The sequence below is a fragment of the Pavona decussata genome, unplaced genomic scaffold, assembly GCF_977016875.1.
Source record: "Pavona decussata unplaced genomic scaffold, jaPavDecu1.1 SCAFFOLD_238, whole genome shotgun sequence".
Classification (NCBI taxonomy): domain Eukaryota; kingdom Metazoa; phylum Cnidaria; class Anthozoa; order Scleractinia; family Agariciidae; genus Pavona; species Pavona decussata.
In genome coordinates this window covers 1,515,578-1,535,227 of record NW_028145643.1, presented here as the reverse complement: position 1 = coordinate 1,535,227, position 19,650 = coordinate 1,515,578, and the positions used below count along the sequence as shown (strand labels likewise).

Below are 19,650 nucleotides of genomic sequence, written 5' to 3'. Positions count from 1 at the left end.
CTTTGGGTCTCTTTTTTTCCTTCCTTCCTTTCTCGAACGCTATCATAATTCGACACTAACAGGTTAATAAGGACCACCCCAGAGGTCTCTTACACCACCCCATCCTACCAAAATTTTATGACCCCTCTCTGGTCGTAATAACGGGTTCCTACTGTAGAAAGAAAAACTTTGCAGTGCTTCAAATCTGTCAGTTTTAACGTGGCTTCAATTTGTTCAATTTTGTTTTTATGTGATATCAGTTGTATTTTTCTTGCTAATTGTAAGATTGGTTTCTCTTTTCCCCGTGCGTTTCACATTGCCATTTCTAGAGGAAAAAATGAAGAATTACATATCCCTCTCAATGTGTATGAGTTTTTGCTTGCTATGTTTATCGCCAAGCAAAATGGAAATAAAAATATACAGACCTTTAATGAGTCAAATCTTTCAACTGGTCTTTGTACTAGATGCAACTTGATGTTCAGCAAACATGTATAATTTAAAATCAAGTGAATTTTAAATTCCCAGAGGTGTGATATTTGCTTAATACTGGGTTTATCCCAGCAAGCTTAATATTCGAACCGTTACTGCAAATTAATAATTTTGCTGACCTTATTCATTACTTTGCCGCAACCCTCCAACCCACGGGCCGAGGTTTTCCCGCCATTTTTAAACTGGAAATACTTGGCTTTGCGGAAAAAAAATGATTTCTGATATATTCATGAATTGCAAACTTTCAAGATATGTTTTTGAGATTGTTTTAGAGTAAAGGGTGAAACCAGTTAACAACATCTTAAATTTCGACAAGGCTAGTGTGCAGCGGAACGACAAAAAAAATTATAATTAAAAAAAAACAAAACAAAACAAAACAAAAATAATATAACAATAAAAGTTTAAAAAAGGAAGAGAAAAGTTTTAGTTTTCACATCGGCGGGCGGATCGTCTTAACATCACTTTCAGCACCATGATCTATTTTATATTTAAGATTTCTCTTATGGCAAAAACCTAATTCCTTTCGACTAAACTGATTGAGAGGAGTGTACCCCTTATAGCTTAGATGACTTTTAAAAAGCTAGTATTTAGAGGCGACTAGAGGAGATTTTGGACTAACCTTTTCCATAGTTGATAATTAGCTTTACCAATTTCGCAGAAATTCCAGTCATTGCAACAATGACTGATTCCAGCTTTGGTCATAGTTTTAATATCAGTAAAACAATAATTATTTTGACACAAATAATAATTCTGCTGACCGTGTAAGATTTGGATCATTCAAGGAATTCACTACGCTTGAATTTTTATTCAGTTTTAAAACAATTAATTGAAGTGGCGGAGGGTACGAAGAAACATTGAATAATAATAACGGGACAAAAATAATCCAGCCAGACTCCTAGCTCAGTTTCTTTTCATCTTTAGCTTAAACCAAATTCTCCTCTCAGCCGGCTTATCTGTTCAGCTTAACGAGGTTTCAGAACATTTTGATGAGTAAAAGATAAATACTTAAATGTACCAGGAAAATCTCATGAATTCATTTACCGAATCTTCAGTCATCTCTATTACACAATTTATAGCTTACCATAACTGATGTGTTCGGCCTCGCCTGGCATGTACCGTAAGAAATTCAAAGTCAATTCCTTTACAAGATTTGCGTGGAAGACAGTTGGAAATAAGATTATAAACGTGTCCGTTCAAAAGTTTGCGGTGTGTAGCAAAGTTCAATGTTGTTATCTCCAATCTGTTATTTGCTTGTTATGTGGTAGGGCACCTGCCGAGTGGTGGTCAAATGAAAACGTTCTCGAAACGTAAACACAAATTATCAGCTATGATAATTAAATTAATTAACGTACCAGGATGTCACCGACATGCTGGGAAATGAGGACGGAAAGCTAACAAATTGAATTCAATAAACAAATATATCACGGAGACAATTTGTCTCATCAACATCAATATTAAGCTGTATAAATATTTAGCTTGCTGTTATTTTAGCATGACCGGCTACTGGAGGGCAAAGTCAAAATTAGGAGAATTTACTTCTAATCAGAGAAATCACAAGAAACCATGATTTTTCTTACGATTTACGAAAGGGTTTAGGAACTTTTCGGTAAATGCCACTGTTTGAGTCCGTGGCACCGGATTGCCAAAATGAACGAACCTTCGACCTTCTGAAATGGTGTCTAGTTTTCCCCCTCTGGCAATATTCTCGATATCGGCCTGGCACTAGCTTTAACTCAAGGCTTAAGCGGGGGAATGTTTTCATATGCAAATATATAGATATTTTTAATATTCTCCCCTGCCCTCCCCTCCAAGAGCCTCCATTGCAAGCCTGAGTACAATCGTAGACAAAACAGTTAAGAAAATTGCCTTACCCAGTGAAGCGCTCTCACTGGTAAACAACTGAAGCAAGCGACCATTACGATTTTTTCTTTACCTCGTGTGGTATCCCATTTCTTTTACTAGGGCTAACTATTTCGAGGATAATTTGGTCCCCGAATAATAGACTAGGTTTGCTCGAATAAACGTAATTTCTTTAACGACTAGGGGAGGGGCGCTGCAGCTCTCCAGCCCCCCCCCCCCCTCCCCCCCTTTGTACGCTCATAATACTTTTCTAGGGGAGGGATGAAATAATTCTTTGCGTTATTAATAGATATTAATAATAAAGATTATTAAAAACTGGATCATTGTATAATGCAATTCCAGGGATTTGATTGGCTAAGCGGCCATGGTATATGAGACTATGCCCGAGAAATAGCGGCCATTAAAATGGTCTTCTGGTTGTACTTGCTAAGCGAAACCAGCAAGATCTAACAATATTTATTGATTGTTTTTAATAAAACAATATTCCACTCACGCTTGTTGGATATGAGATGATTATAGCCAACTCGGCGCTACGCGCCTCGTTGGCTATCTATCATCTCATATCCAACGCGCGCTCGTGGAATACACTCTGTTTTTTTTATAGAAGAACCTTTTTTATAAGAACGTCGAGGCTAAGATTAACCAAAATTTTAAGAACGTATTAAGATTATTCCTCAGGCTGTGAGTCGATTAAGAACGTTTTTATTTTGCTAATCTGTATATATAATTAAGGTAACAAATGGAAATTAACCAAAATACTCAAGGGCATGTTTTGTATAACATTAACAATGGTGACACACATCTCGGTTTGTCATAATCAGCAGTTCTTGATACCATATCTCAGCAGGCAATGCACTTTGATAGATTTCCTGGTCACGTCCGCATTGATTTACTGAAATTCATATAGTGTATACCATGTAATTTAAGAACATCTTTAGAACGTTTTCAGCCTCAAATCGCAAAAAATATAAGAACGTTCAGCCTCAGCTCCAAAATTAGACGTTCTTATAAAAAACAAAAAAACAAAAAAAACATAAGAACAAGCAGCGAAGCCGCGAGGGGACTGGGGAAGGGTCGCGGCTCCAAGAGCAATGATCGGGCTTCGCGCAAATCAATGTCTCTTATCAGCGAAGCATGAATCCACAAACTAGCTTAACGTGTTTTCTAGCCCTGAATAAAAGCAAGCACCGGGATATCATGATATTTCCATGGCGAGAGATTCATACAGTAACTGAGGAACAAACGTAAACTCACGGATTCTTTTTGAATGTAGCGCTAAGCGACATGAAAACAAACTTATGTTTATTGAATATACGGGAGAGTTTAAATCCTTGCCACCTTTTGAATTGAAGTAGACGCACAGTGAATGAAAACTGCACTGACGGATAAACTGTGTTATGACTGAATAGAGTCGGTGATGAATTAGACCGTTTATAGCCTTGAAAACTTGTTTTGGCGGTGTAGATTTAACTATCTCGCCGCAGCCGTGATCAGGCTTTAAGCAAATACAATGGATAAAAAAATAAAGCGTTGTAAATGCTATGGATTAGCTGTGACAACTAAAATCCCACCCTGAGCCGGCTTATTTATAAAGTAACCGGCGTAAAGTAACTGAGCGTGAATGACGCGATTAACATACACGAGAAAGGAATCTCTGATTAGAGACAATTCAAGTGTTGTGACAGAAGAAAAAGTAAAAGGAATGCATCTACTCACCTTGAAATTTTTGCTTATCAGTTTGAAAATATATAAATGATCGTCGAACTGTTCAATACAAGATGACCCTGTTTTAATGTGTTATCAAGAAAAATATAGATATATGGTATTTATTTTGGTTTTTTGTTCTTCCTGTAAACACCAATCATACACACGCACAACTCACGCTGTTTTAAAAAAGAGAATCTCATTGGTATAACGAGCAGCTGTCTTGTTTATTATCTTCAGATACAACAAGAACAAGACATGATTAGTCATTCAAGATCGATCATAAAAACCACAAAATGAGTTCTTAATACAATTAAAATTCACCTTTATGGAAATTACATTTTACCTGCACCCAATTATTTTGCTGCAAAGCTTGAAAGAGGCGACAAGAAAAAAGTAGAGATTTGATGTTTGTTTCCTCCGAGTCAAAATCACTTAAATTAAGAAATTTGACGACAATGACAACAAAATGACCCCAAACTGTGTTTTGAAATCTAGATAGAAAGCATCACTGAACCAAAAAAATTTTTATCTAGGGTAAAAAACTGATTTCATTGGGAAATTGATGATATCAGTTCGGTTTCACCACGTAAAAGCACTGATAAGAAAATACCTCGCCGGTTAACTCCGAAGTCAGTTGAATAATTTGTACAATCCTATTCACTCTCCAGAATCATATTTATTTCAATTCCAATTAGTTTAAAGGAAGAGTGATCTGCATTTCATTTTATTTATTATAATATTAACAAAAACTTGAAGTTGAAGTACAGTACAGTTCCCACCTGAAAGTAACGAAGCTGATCGAGTCGGGTGAGAACAAAAAGATTAATACACCAAGACTTTCAAAAGCAGAAAAAAGGAAAAAAATTACAATGCAATATAATATAGGACAAGACAATTGCAAAATACAATATAATTATACAATACAATATAGGAAAATAAAAACCAAATAAAATTAAAAACGCTGCAATAGTGCTCAGTGATCACAGAGACATTCCTTCTTCAGATCAAACGTTAATAAATTTTCAAGTCGTACGTACGGTATAGCGTACGGTACGGTATAACGGTACGGTATAACGTTTTGGGCCGTTACTGATCTAGACGGATTTAAAATGGTAACTCGATTCTCTTGCATTGCTACGTTATCATTATAGTAAGTTTTACTTTTTAAAAAAGTAAAAGTTAGTAACTTTATTTAGGCAGGGTGCCCCAGTCAGCAACCAGGGCGTAGTTGTTCAAAGCCCGATTAAGCTAATCCTGGGTTAACATGAACTTTGATTCGAGTTCACAGATTTACTAACCCTTACGAATTCTTCCAAAAGAGTTTTGTCCTTCAGTTTTGCTTTAAACTTTTCTTTGCCATTAGCTTAAAATAAGCCTTTAAAACCAGTCTTAACGAACGAGATGAAAACCTCGGTTAACTTTTAATCGTGGATTTGCGTAAATCGGCTTTCGAACAACCGGGCCCAGGCTGGTAACCAGCGAGGATCTGATGCAATGTTAGCACGCAGGATCGGGAGTTTTAAACAACGCTGAAGACAGTGCACCCAGATCTTCTCACTCTGGGTACCGTAAGTAGGCTGAAGGCACTCGGCTGTGCCTTTAAGCATATGTCTTGTGAGGATGTGTTCGATAGCCTAAGCGGGAAATTTAGAGAGAAACATGGCAGACTACGCAGAGAGTTTACTTTGCTTTAATCCTCTAACAGAAGTGATACAAACAACACGCAAAGATTTATCACCTCTAGGCTAAATTTTAAGTGACTAAAATTATCTAAGAAACTTAAGCAAACATAAATGAATATTACTGTACTACAAAAATCTATAAATTGGCGACTTTGGAAAAAACACAGCTGCTGTAAAATTGAACTGTTGCCATTAAAACCACAACCAATCAATTTAGTCGGTTGTCTCGCTCAGCAAATAAAGTATTAAGTAAAGTTCTTAATTAGTAATTCACTTTAGATCACCTGTTGTATGTTTTGACTGTAGTAATGTGTTTTAATAAAGTTCTTAATGAGACAGTGGAGAAACATGAACTATTGGACGTTACTTTCTGTTGTGCAGTTCAGTTTGCAAGCCAACCTCGTTCCCAGGGTCTCTCTTCATCCCTGGGAACGAGGTTGGCTTGCAAACTGGGTCTAACTTGTGACCTTATTCAAACGGAAGCCAGTCACTGAGCGGCAATACGTTCCCGTGGCGCTTTTTTTATACAGGGATGCTTCCCCTGAAAGTGGTACCTTTAGTTTCACTCTTGTAGTAACAATGCAAAAGGGAAGTTAAATGATTGCAAAACAGACTGTGAACCCAAAAAGTAGCAAGTATTAGCAAAAACTGAGTAAAAAATGCTGGCAGAAGTTTTAGCACAAAGATTATACCTGCCGCCAACAACGACGTAAAATATTCTTTAGCATTTGACTTAACTTTGAGGTATTATAAAGGGGTACGACTGTATGATATGTTTTATGTATGTGAAAGGGAGGGGTCCCATTTCTGTAAAATTTGGTATTCAAAATGGTAACAAGTTAAACGTCAGGGAAGAGCCTCCCCGTATAGCTTTTTTTGAGTAACTCCCCCCTCCCCCCCACCCAGATCTTTGTAAGTTGGCTCCAACTTATAATGGGTCATTTCCGAGTTGCTTTGAACCTCATTATGAAAGTGAGGCTGAGTGCAAAGTTTTTTATTATGAAAATTAATTTGCATTCATATGCAAACAAAACTAATTACTTAACTTCGCTTTCATAATGAGGTCCACAGCAATATCATATAGTATGTCCGTAAATAGTTACGCTAATGATAATAATAGATAACAGCATTACATTAGCTATTAATGTCTTTAATTTTGTTTTTACTTTTCGACTATGTAGCTGTAGTTGTTAAGCTAATAACAGAAGACGGGATGCTCTACATCAGAAGCGCATTCCATTTAGCCAAAGTTTTCGGTTGGAAATTCAGGAAAATTTCCGTGTCAAATGAAACTTACAACCTCATTGTTAGATAAAAACAACAAATTTTCGTGCAAATGGAACGACAATTTCCGTTCTGACAGGTTGGAACGGACAAGTGGAGTACTTCCGAAGCTGTTACGTTTGTTCCGGAAAATTTCCGTTTGATCCGCGAGAACATTGTATTTTAATCGGTTGAACCGAACATTTTGGCTAAATAGCAAGTGTCCCAGAGCTCTCTCTTCTTTACTCTTTTCAGCCTCAAACTGTTGCTTCGGTTTCTCCTTTGTTAACTTCTGAGCCCACGGTCACACGCTTGATCAGCGCCATCGAGGCGGCCGCGTGCAGGATATTTGAGACAGCGGTCAGCCCCAAGAGAGTGAAGGGCACGCAGATAAACTTGTTATTCGGTATCAGATCCCCAAAGCCAACGGTGGTGAAGGAGATAACGTAGAAATAGAGGCTGTCTTCGTAACTCCAGCCTTCAGCCTTCATTTGAGCGGCTGCTCCGACAAGTAACAACAAGAGCAGATAAATGAATCCGACAGCGAAGCATTTCTCGTTCAGGCGGTTCGGAGGTCCACTTCTCCCCAAGCAACGAGTCTCAATGGCTGTGATGAGACACCGCTGGCCACGCAACATGTACTGACCGATAAGCCTGAGGAGCAGAATGGTTATGGGGATGCCAAATATGGCGTACAGCACGCACAGGACCTTACCAAGTGTGGTAACCGTGGTGAAATCTCCGTATCCTGGAAGGAAATAAAAGAAGCAATAATAAAACGACCAAGAGCGCTTTTCAAACACCATCTAGCAATATTGCGAACAGTTACCTCTACGACAGAGAATTTTTCAAACGCGGGAACGGACGTTTGAAAAAAGATGAAACTACTCGGAGTACTTTGCACGGAAGTTGGAGTAGAAAAATCCTCGCGTTTCCACTCTCATTTTTTTCTTGCGCGCGTTTTCGGTTCTCGCGCGCTCGTGATGGCAAACACTAGTTAAACCACTTCTACTTTGAGCAAAAACAATAATTAAATAGTCGGTTTCGATCACAACTCGGCGTCGGAAGCAGATGCTCTGACAAAACAGCCTCTTATAAATTAGTAAAAACCAGTGATAAACTGTGTTTGCAAGGACCACCGCGACAAAATAAAAGTACCGGATCCTGTAGTGAAGGATCTAATCAGCAAATAGCAAATAATCTAAAAAAAGAGCAAGGCTGATTTCACGCTCAGGGAAGTATATTTTCCAACTGACCCTGTGGCAAGAGGGTCAGTCTCAAACATACCCTGAAGAAGAAAGGCCGTGCCTTTCGAAATATTGGAAAATATACTTCCCTGACCGCGAAATCAGCCTTGCCCTTTTTTTTTTAGATTATTTGTTTTATAAATTAGGCAAATATCCTTTTCATAGTTCAGATACTTGCTATTTTTTATGTGATGTAACATGTAAAAAGAAAAAAGAGATGAATTATCTTTATGTATTTTGATTAGAAATGCTGTGAGTACAGTGAGGAGTTGTAAATTTGTGACCGGATTTGACTTTGTCCCCTATGGTGATCAAGTCCTTTATTTCTTTCTTTTTAATCTAGATGATAATTTTGATGGGGACAACGCAATAAATATCACCTGCGGCAGATGCGCATTACCATATAACCGTTTAAAAAGTGACTTCGATATGAAAACGACATCAAACTTTGTGACGAATCCCCACATAACTTTCAAAGAACAATGCTCAAGTTTCTATCAAAAAAGAAAACTGTATTAAAATTAAAGTACCCAAGAACTAATCCTTCATATAAACATGCCTTTGTTGTTAATCATATCCGATTGCCGGAGAAAGGGGATTTAATAAAAAAATCTCGGTTTTTTTATCATCACATTATTACCATAAGACCTATAACGTTACTAATAGTTCTAGTTGAGCCTGTGGATGAAATCCAACACCGTAAACACGTTAGAGTAGCACTTTTGCATGACGCTCAACGTTTTTCGCTTTTGCTGTTGTTGTAATTCACAACTGTCTGCAGGTGTATTTTTAAATTCTGTTTTTTTTTTCACTTACGAGATAGAAAGGATCAAACACAACCTGTAGGTTTTCTTTTACTGTAAATTTTACACGCTAAATTTTACACCATTTTTAAAAATGTGACTGAAATGTCAGCGTCAAAGCTGTGCAAAGTCAACGAAGCGTAACTGAGATGCCTTTGCCTCACAAATATTGCAAAAAAAAAACCCTGTTTCTTACCAATTGTCGTAAGCAGCACGATCACAAACCAAAACGAATCCCCGTAGCCCCATCGTCGCTCATGGTAATTATCGTCCTCCCGCGATGTATTCCCTTCAGCTTCCCTGTCAGGGTATGAATGCTGTACATTGCCTTCCACAGCGCTGAACACAAAAATGCCGATCACAACGTAAGCGCACCACAGAAGCAATAGGATGAGGAAAATTTTGCCTTTCTCTTCAACTAACGCCATTTCGTTCAATAATAGGGTCCAGATGAAGGTGACTACTGAATCATTAGTAATGCTGAACAGTGTTAATAATTCTGTCAAGATCGCTTGAAAACAAAATATTTGCATATAACGTCATGTTGGTTGCCATGGTGAAGACAGCTCTTTAGAGCATTCGCCAGTGCATAAACATAATTAGTGCCAAATGATATGGCAAAGAACGAATTTGCACATAAAAAAAAAAAAGAAAAAACACACACACAGGATACATTAAGTTAAGTGGCTTTTAGCGTGCGTCGTACGTGCGTGAAGTGGATAAAAAACAGGATATTAAAACGCGCCAAAGGGCGTGGAGCACACCAAGAGTACGCGCTGGTCATGCAAGAGACGATACAATAAGCTGCCCCTTAGATTAGAAAGAAGTGACAATCTGTAATTCACCCAAGTGTCTGCATGAAGTTCTTTTGATCTAAAATTTTGTACTTTCTCCATCACTTTTTTTCGTGAATTCAGTGACTGGAACTGCTTCTTCTTTTAGTTGGCAATCTGGGGCGTGTTTTGGCCCAGAATTTTCTCTGCGAAAATCTAGAAGTACTAAATACAATTAAGGTCAACTTGACGTTAATTGCATTTAATACTTAGCCAGCATACAGTGTTTATCAGTAGAAACATGCGAACAATGTTTCAAAGATTTCTTCGAAATATTTTTCAATCTTGCGCGCAAAATAAAACCAATGCACAGAAGTTAATTTCCTATTATGTACTCTGGTACAACATGTGAGATATTTCCCTTGATGTACATTGTATGAAAGGTTTCGTTTGGACCTATTCAATCAGATTCGAACATTCTTGGTCTTTACAGACAAAAGATGAAGTGCAAGACACAGACTGAGTTGGGACGGGACGGGACGGGACGAAGATTTTACAATTTCGCGCTTCGCCGCTCCGACAATAAGATGTTCAAGCTGAACAATTTTTAACCTGTTTCGTTTCCTTGCTATTACACAGGGAAATATCTTTCACGCTGTACGAGAGTACATTATAGGAAATTAACGTGTGTACATTTTATTTTGTGCGCAGGATTGAAAATTATTTCGAAGAAATTTTGGAAACATTGTTTGCATATTTCATGTTTCTGCCGGATAAACACTGTACAAATTTTCATCATTCTGAATGTCAACGATATAGTGAATCGACAGAGGGCGAATTCCGTTCCAGTGTGGCCTGAGTATCAGGCTTTTCGGAGACCCCCCCCCCCCCCCCCCCCTTACAGGTGAGTTCCAGTGCCACAAGCGTCGACGTAGGGCAGCCTCGTTCCCAGGGAGGGAAAAGCCCTAGAAACGAGGTTGAGTTGCTCAGCTCAGGGGCCTGTGCAAGTTTAAAATATTTGATTAAATTTCCTGGCAAATGTTATAAAGATCTGCGATGTTCTTTCTCTTACCGTGTGAACGAATTTGTTTAGTTCAGATTTGGAAGGGTGTCCAGATCCCCTAGCCTCCGGCACGCAGTCGTTTTTAGGGGAGCCCTATGACCTTCCTCTCCGGGGTAAGGGGTACTGGACCCCCGTACTCGCCACTGATTTTCTCTGATTGACCAAGAAGCCTTGTTGTGAATTTGAAGTTAAATTGGTGCATCCAGTTATTTATGCCCTTTATTTTCAGGCTGGCAATTTATCTTTTTCAAAAATCACAATTACCGCAAAATTGTAGTTGAATTGTCCGGATCTCGGTATTTCACAGGACTTCTCGTTAACTTCTCGGGTAACTCTGCGTCTTTATCTATCAGTCTCAATTTTTTGGGGGGAAGCCGTCTCGAACTTTATGTAAGGTCAGGGAAGTCTCGAATTCCTGCAAAATAGAGTTTTGGATTTAAAAATTCCAAAGCCTGAATTTAAATTTAGGCTTTAAAAATGAAAAGTGTATCGGTGACTCGTACTTACCAAGGAAAACGCTAGTCTCGCAGTCACGAATAATCTTCCACCATCCTTCTTAATCAATTTGATTTTGGACCAAGGTTCGCTTTCCTAACAGTTATAAACTTGCATCCATCCCCCCTCCATTGCCAGAATTAAGAGAAACATTTTAACGCACAGAAGTGGCCATCACTTTTAGTATAAAAGTATTTTTTTCTTTTCTACTCTGAAATAACTTTCAGTCAGTATCTGTTTCACCATGTATAGCGCGATTGATTTATTTTGTCAAGTTTACAACACAATTCCTCATTAAAAGGTACCAATGAGTTTGTTGATACACCTACTAGTTTTTATTAATATACATACTAGTTAAAAGAAATTTTACTTTTTTTTCCTTTGAAAAGAGACAAGTTATTTTTCCTCTGAAAAACACTTTTTTGAGTTGTTTCGCTAACTACAGAGATTTTGCTATTGATTTTGTTAATAATTTGTGAATACCTTGAGATGCTAATTACAGTTTATGGGTAAACTGTTCCACTCATGATTCTGAGTTAAGTTCATTAAGAATGTCTTCACAATCTTTCTTTAGTTCTTCTCCAATGTTTTGCAGTTGAGTTTTCAGTGCTTCATCCAGTTGGATGTCATCTACAATTTTCCATGAACCTTGGCAAAACTTGACTGGGAAAGAAAACACTATGTCCTGTGGAAGATCATACCAGCCCTCAGAGAATACTCCAAGAGAGTAAATCTCTGACGATGTTCCTTGCCACAAATCGTGAAGCTGCGACAACACAGCAAAGCTCCCTGACAATGAAGGGGTGACCCCAGGGTCTCTGACATTCTCCAGCTGTTTTTTCAAAGTTTCCAGAAGCTCTCCTGTCAGCCATTTATCATCATGGACCATTTCCGGTACTGGGCGCGTGAAGCCTGGAATGTGTGGCCCCCATATGGCTCCATCGTACCCATGCACTCTGGAATTTCTGGGATCAGCTTTAGTAGTAACACCTAAATTACCCCAGATAATGACATCCTTTAAACCTGCTGTGTTCACACTCAGTTTTTTCGCCAACAATCCCTTGGCCCTATTTTCCTGGAGACGAGCCAGGGCGCATATATTCTGTTTCGGTATCGAAGGGGCAAATTTACTGGTGATAAAAGCATTCACACTTGAGGGCCCTCCTCCAATTAGCACCTTGACATCTTTCTTTGCATATTGGTCAAGTGCTTGTCCATGAGCTTTGAAAATCCTCGCGTTAGAAATAAGCTGCTCCTTCTTATCTTTGTCGTCTGTAAGAGGCACACCATCAAGCAACACAACGACGCTAGCATCTTCGAAAGCGATAGCTGGATCCGAGGTACAAACAACATCACGTAAGAGAGGCCACGAGCAATCTTGAATTTCCATGGCGGTGCCTTTAAGAACTTCTTGAGACTCAACTGTGTCCAGCAGATAGATGCTGACTTCTTGATCGATTCCAAAGACTTCTCCCTGTGCCAAATAAGCCAACACACCATAAGCAAGAGCATTGGACGCGCCACCAACACAAACTCGCAGAGGAGTGATCTCAGCTTTCCTCTGTTCTTCCTCAGTATCAATCTCGATCTTGGTTTGTAGATTTTCCTTGGCTATGTTGACTAGCTCATCACTCATTTTCACAGAAGTGATACCGTAATAACCTCTCGCCATTTCTAAGAAGTCGTCGCATCCGCCGAGAAGGATTCCCGCGCCACCCCGATCGACCAACTCGCGCCAAATTAGAGGAGAGCCGGTATGTTTCCATCCTTTCTCTTCACACGTCATTTTCAGCCAGTTCTCCCATTCTTCTGGCTGCTTGACAATCTTGTGGAGTTTAAAATCAGGTAGATTTAATGCAAGTTCGTCAGCCAGTAGCTCTGCTTTAGCATAGAAAGGACAATTTGCCTTTCCAGCTACAACATACTTCGCCATTTTGTTTTCAGAATTGAGCCTTCGCAGTTGCCATGGAAATTTCGTGGCTCTCCTTGCGGGCTCATTCTTGTCCCCAGATCTTCGTCTCGCTCGCTACACCACGTGTTTCGATTCAAAACAAAATGGCGGAAGACAACACAGAAGAAGCAGAGACGAATCAATCAACTTTAGCCCTTGATTCGAATAAACAAAGAGAATTTGAGGATAAAGTCAAAAGAATACGCGCTGAGGTGTCCGCTGAGGTAACCGTTTTAGTGACACGGAAACTTATAATTGACAGAGTTAGGTCGTATAGTAGTATTAGGAAGATCAGCTCATAACTTTTAATTTCTGCCAAATTTGCGAAACGTTTTGTTCCTTTCAGGCAGACGACTTGACCCCTGGTGTTATCTATCTTGGTCACATTCCACATGGCTTCTATGAAAATCAAATCAGAGACTTTTTCTCTCAGTTTGGTACTGTAAATAAAGTCAGACTTTCAAGAAGTAAGAAGGTGAGTTGATGTTCATGTGATCCACAGATTGTGCAAAGTATAAATTAAACTGAGCATTCCATTTCGGGTGTTCAATGTTTTGATGGGCGTGTGCTTGCTCTTATCTCTCCCTTTTCCAGAGTGGAAGTTGTGGGATTGTTGGTAAGCACAGAATACAGAGCTGTTTTTAACTACTTCCCAATGAGCCATACTGGAAAGTTTGCACAGTGAAACCCCACCTTACGACCACTTTATTAATATGACCACCTCGTTATTACGACCACTTTTTTGTGCTCAGAACGAATTGAAAGTCCAGTCATTTCCTGTTCACAACCTTGTTAATCCGACCACCCCGTTATTACAACCACATTTTCACAGCCCAGAGGTGGTCGTGTTAATGGGGTTCTGCTGTATTTCATCTGCCAAAGTTTTTGCGACGATGTTGGCTTAAAAATTGCTATGCCAACCTCAAGTGAAGTCTGTTTCAAGTCCATGCCAAGAAGAAGCCAGAAGTTGGCATAAGTTGCTTAGCTCCACGATGAAGATCTTTGGCATAACATACATGTACTTGCTGGCTCATTTGGCTTGTTTATGCATTGCTAAGTCAGATTAACCGCCAGATACATTTTTCTGAGCTTGTTCTTCATTTCCACAGCCAAGCCAAACAAGTCACAAAATACATAGATCCAAAACATCACACTAAATACACTGCTCATTGCTCTTCCATCCACTGCTGTGCTAACAGGGTACCAAACACAAAACCTTCAAAAGTGGCTCTTGCTGGCTGTTGCTTGGTAGGAGTTTTAGTTTCAGGTGACATTTTCTCCACTGCTTTGCGCTTTAAATTGTGATAAAAATGGGAATCTTGTCCGTAATCTTAGGTTTTTACTCCAAACAAACTGCAAGCAAGAAAAGATTTTGAGGCAACCTTTTTTTAAAGGATTAAGGTCCACATGCCAAAATCTGCTGACTGAGCTAAAACAACAAAAAGCGCCGATTAAACTACTCAATCGTTCATCCTTTCGCAATAAGATAAAGGAATTATTACTAAATTTCTTGTGGTCAGAAGATGATTATGTCGAAGTCTCCCATCTTACTAAGTTATTAAGACTTTAGGTTAGCTTCTCTTCGTAATTTTAATGTGTTTGCTTTGTTTTATGTCAGTTTATCCCATTCACTGTATAGTAGTGTCTTCACTGTTATTTAGTCCATCTATATATAGATAAACTTTGTACTTGTAATATGTCCTCAGATCTCCCCGCCTCAATTAGTTCATAAGCTATTTGCAGAGGAAAAGTAATATAATTAGTTATATTTCTAATTTTCAATAAAATGTTGTTGTTGTTGTTTGAAAAAGGGAAGAAGAATACATTCTCTAACATATTTGCCAAATAGGGAAACCTCAGTTAAATTTGGGAGGATTTGAATGCCTGAGAGATCACTAACACTTTGTTTTAATCTATAGACCTAGAGAAATTTTAAGACACTTAAAATTTTTCTGCAGTTGACTTGTATGATTTTTTTTATTACTTCAGACTGTGGTTACACTTGTTTTTATGTACGCTTACCCAATTTTTGTAAATTTCAATTGTCATGTTTTATTTTAATTCTGTGTTTTGTTTCTTATACACAGACAGCAAGATCAAAAGGTTATGCTTTTGTTGAGTTTGCCTGTGATGAAGTTGCCAAAATTGTAGCAGAAACAATGCACAATTACATGATGTTTGGAAGGTTACTGAAATGTGAGTATAGAGACACTCATCTGTTTCTCTTTAGACCGTTTGAATTAATAAATTAGGTAATTAAATAAGTAACAGTAATAAATATTATATAACTTTATTAAAAAAACCCTTTCTTCTGGTGCCCGACTTCATTAATTTTGTAGTTGAATTAAGTCACTGATACAATACTGATGAGATCTAGGTATAAATAATACAATATTACCTTATACAGTTGAAAAAAAGTTGACACTACATGTGCTTGTAAACTAATAGATAAAATATGGGAATCAGTGACGAAGGCCGTATGGAAACCATTTGACTTATGGGAACCAATCATTATGCTTTTCATTGCCGTCAATCACTGCAGCAGATGTTTGACTCAAGAGAGTCAAAAGGTCATGTTTATGCACTGTGATTGGCAGATTTAGATCCACCTTGTCGGTGTCTATATTTTCTACAGTCAGCTGGTTGTTGCCGTAATTATGATTCATGGAAGTGAAACACACAAATAGTTGAGGTTGAAGTTCAGAGTCCATCTGTTATACTATAGCAAGGAAACTCTTCAGCTCAGTGGCAAGGGAGCAAACTATGTTTATTTGACTTCCCTTTCTCAGCCATACAAGATATTTTTGTTGCATTTCCATATTATTCCTGATGGCATTGTTGGTTTTGTATGACAGTATGACAATGTTATTTAACAAATCAACAACAGTTTTCTATGGTCTATACCCTTATATTGTAATAACTGAGGTTTTTGATAAACAATTTAAAATAAAAACAAGTGATAATAATGTTGACTGAGGTTTCGATGACACCATGTCACCTTTTTCAAACTTTGAAAATGGTGACATGAAGTCATTGAAACATCAGTCAACATTATTATCACTTGTTTTTATTTTAAATTATACTCTTGTAGACCACAAAATGATGCCATAAAATGATCAAAACTTGAGTGGAACCATAAGACACAGGTGAGTGGTTTCACTGCCATATTCTGAACATTTTATGGTGCCATTTTATGGTCTATAAAGGGTATATAGACCATAGAAAACTGCCATTGATTTGTTTTTTTACAAATAACATAGAAAAAATATGAGCAGATGTGCCTTTATTTTTCATTACATCTGGCATGATTTTTATTGTCTGTGCTCAAGACAATAGCTACGAGCCAATCAGCATGCAAGATTTTTTTTACAGTTATTGTAGAAAGGTTTACAAATAATGCAACATATTTTCTGTCTTTCTGCTGAAGGTAAAGTTATTCCCAAGGACAGAGTTCATCCTAGGCTGTGGAAAGGATCAGATAGAAAATTTCGTTTTATCCCTCGACAGAAAAATGAAATTAAGAGACAAAATAAGGTGAGTAACAATGGATTCACATATTCAACACAGTGATGAGTATGTAACTGAAGGGCTCATCACGTAACTGCCCTATAGTGCATTGTAAGTCATTTTTTTGTCTTGTTCACGCCTGCATGACTGATGGGGACAAGTCTGTCAAACATGCTCACAGGTCTGCGGTGATCACTAAACAAGGACACCATGGTGTCATTTGATGGTCTATAAGAGTATAGACCATAGAAAACTGCCATCGATTTTTTTTTTACAATAACATGGAAAAAGTTCGAGCGGAATTGGCTTTATCTTCTGTTGAGAAAACATGTGCATTACATCTAACATCATTTTTATTGTCTATACTCTTATAGACAATAGCTACGAGCCAATCAGTGTGCAGGGATTTTTTACAGTTATTGTAAAAAGATGTAGATGTAACAAATACTCCATCACATTTATTTCAAGGACACCATTATACCACGGCTTGCTAGTTAGTTGTTCGTTAAGGTCTCTTGTCGTCCATGTCATGTGAAATGATTGATCTGTCTTCGGTTGGCTCCTGTGTGGCCCCTAAGTGTTGGTCTGGTCCCAATCAGCTGTCTGTTTTATTTGTATCTTGATTGTTACTGTTGTTCATTCCAGGAAAAGACAGACAAAGAACATCAAAAGCAAGTCAGTAATATTCTCAAGAAAGAGCAAAGGAAAAGAAAAAAGCTAAAAGACCTGGGGATTGATTACGAATTTCCTGGATATGTAAGTTCCAAGTGTTTACATATGTATATTGAATTTTATAAATTGCCATACCATAGCCTCATGCCCTTCCCTCCCTCTTATTAATGTCAGCGATACCGTAGAATTCTGGATGTTACTGGTAACCTTACTTCATTTGGGTGACTTGGGCACTTGAAACAGTAGACAAATGACAAAAATTATACCAAAACATTTTCTGTCATACAGAAAGCTTCGAGCTCTGCTAATATATGGTATATTATGGCAAGGATGGCTGGCTGTAAACTAGGTGATTTCTTTGCACACTTTTGGCTCCATTTTAGAGCGACCCTCTGTATAAGAGCAAGTATTATTATGTGCAAAACCTTTCATTTATCTCAAAGGTTTTGGTACTATGGCCTCGTTTTGAGAATGAGGCTGAAGGTGAAGCTGAAATCCTCATTAAATGTACGTGTTTGCTTCATTTTACATGGATTTGCATACATTTGTGGCCTTGTGAGAACATTGTTAACAATTATTCCACGAGCGCGCATAATCATCTCTTATCCAACCAGCGCGAGTGGAATAATTGGTTTTACTTAAGACAACCACCAAAACTCGCTAAATCTTGCTGAGTTAGTGATATTTCTTTTCCCCCTGACGCTTACTCTTACCGTATTTGTAGGACATGGTATAATGGCTCATATACCATGGCCTCTGAACCAATCAAAACTCTGGAACTGCGTTATCAAATGTGTCATTTTTTAATAATTATGGATATAACCTGATGATGTCCCAGTAAACTTAGTTATGAATAGTAAGTTGCTCTACTTTCTAGCTTATTCTCAGCGTTTCTTTTCTGTAGGCATCAGAAGTAAAGACGAAACACGCAAAACACACAAGGTTTAAGGATGATGAAAATGAAGCCGATTAATGGTCTCCTCGCTGATTTTTGCACATTGATCAAAATCAAGACAACGGTTTTTCTGGTGTATATCAAGGCACACTTCTTCAAGGACAAGAAATATTCGTTGTAGTATGATCTGGTTTTAAATTATCAAGAGCTTTGTTAACGGAAATTTGCTTGAAACTTTACTGATGATTGCAGCGAATGTGTCCCGTTTTCAGTTTTGATAACTGTCCATTTTTTAACGTCAAGCTTATCCGAATAATGAATACGTTTTTAAGATTTATCATCCGTTGGTGATTGTTATAAGTAAAGGTTTGGTTATACATAGACAAGTAAAGATAAACGATAAAAAGGAACAACGCTTCGGGGTCATCATGACGCCATTATCAAGTTCGAAGTGATAGAAATAATTGAAGTCAATGTCAGAAATAGTTCACCAAAAAATTAACATAATGTCGACATTATGTTAATTTTTTGGTGAACTATTTCTGACATTGACTTCAATTATTTCTATCACTTCGAACTTGATAATGGCGTCATGACGACCCGGAAACGTTGTTCCTTTTTATCGTTTATCTTTACTTGTCTATGTTGGTGATTGTACGATGAAAAAAAAAAAAACAATAAATAAATAAATAAAAAAAGAAAAGAAAGGAACCAGAATTTTACTTGGAGGGATTTGATGTATATTATTTGACTAACAAACCATTTTAGTCTTGTCAGAACTCTTCGTAATTACCGTAGAATTCTGAAAGTAACGTTAATTTTTTATCTTCCTATTGAACTCCGAAAGTAACGCCCTTCCCCTCCCCTCCACCGAAAGTAACGGCCCATCCGGAAGTAGCAGCCTTTCGAAAATGACAACTCAACAACAACAAAATGCCGTATTGTATTTGATGTAACGTTTCAAGTAGTACTTTTTGACTCTATAATAACTTCCTACGAATAAATTGTGTCCATTTCGATGGACTTATAATGCTGTTGAAGTATTTAGCGAAACGTAAATAACTGGAACATGGAAATGTCTCCTAATCTTTCTTACAGTGAAAATCACCGATAGGCTCGTGCCCTCGATCGTAATTACCATCCATTTTGTATCAACATTGTATTAGATGACGTAGAATGGCCTTCCAAATTTAAAGAAGTCACTGAAGAGAAACCCTCTGCTCTCAAGCGTAATGGTTAAAGTTTGCTTTGTTCATGTGGAGAG

The 19,650-nt window shown here is 37.9% G+C and overlaps 3 protein-coding genes across 3 annotated transcripts; 1 reads left to right on the top strand and 2 right to left on the bottom strand.

Moving 5' to 3' along the window:
* Positions 1 to 7,012: 7,012 nt before the first annotated feature.
* LOC146457691 (potassium channel subfamily K member 15-like) lies at positions 7,013 to 9,604 on the bottom strand. Its single transcript, XM_085091781.1, has 2 exons — positions 9,227 to 9,604; positions 7,013 to 7,728 (listed from the first exon to the last, which is right to left on the bottom strand). Exons 1-2 carry the CDS (start codon positions 9,561 to 9,563, stop codon positions 7,238 to 7,240), a joined length of 828 nt encoding a protein of 275 aa, XP_084947907.1. The 5' UTR covers positions 9,564 to 9,604; the 3' UTR covers positions 7,013 to 7,237.
* Positions 9,605 to 11,525: 1,921 nt separating this feature from the next.
* Positions 11,526 to 13,346, bottom strand: LOC146457690 (putative malate dehydrogenase 1B). The gene has a single exon (XM_085091771.1). It carries the CDS (start codon positions 13,292 to 13,294, stop codon positions 11,885 to 11,887), a length of 1,410 nt encoding a protein of 469 aa, XP_084947897.1. The 5' UTR covers positions 13,295 to 13,346; the 3' UTR covers positions 11,526 to 11,884.
* Positions 13,347 to 13,373: 27 nt separating this feature from the next.
* Positions 13,374 to 19,093, top strand: LOC146457689 (MKI67 FHA domain-interacting nucleolar phosphoprotein-like). The gene is made up of 6 exons (XM_085091792.1): positions 13,374 to 13,524; positions 13,659 to 13,787; positions 15,400 to 15,508; positions 16,740 to 16,846; positions 17,465 to 17,575; positions 18,396 to 19,093. The coding sequence occupies exons 1-6, from the start codon at positions 13,417 to 13,419 to the stop codon at positions 18,462 to 18,464; spliced, it is 633 nt and encodes a 210-aa protein (XP_084947918.1). The 5' UTR covers positions 13,374 to 13,416; the 3' UTR covers positions 18,465 to 19,093.
* The last annotated feature ends 557 nt before the right edge of the window (positions 19,094 to 19,650 follow it).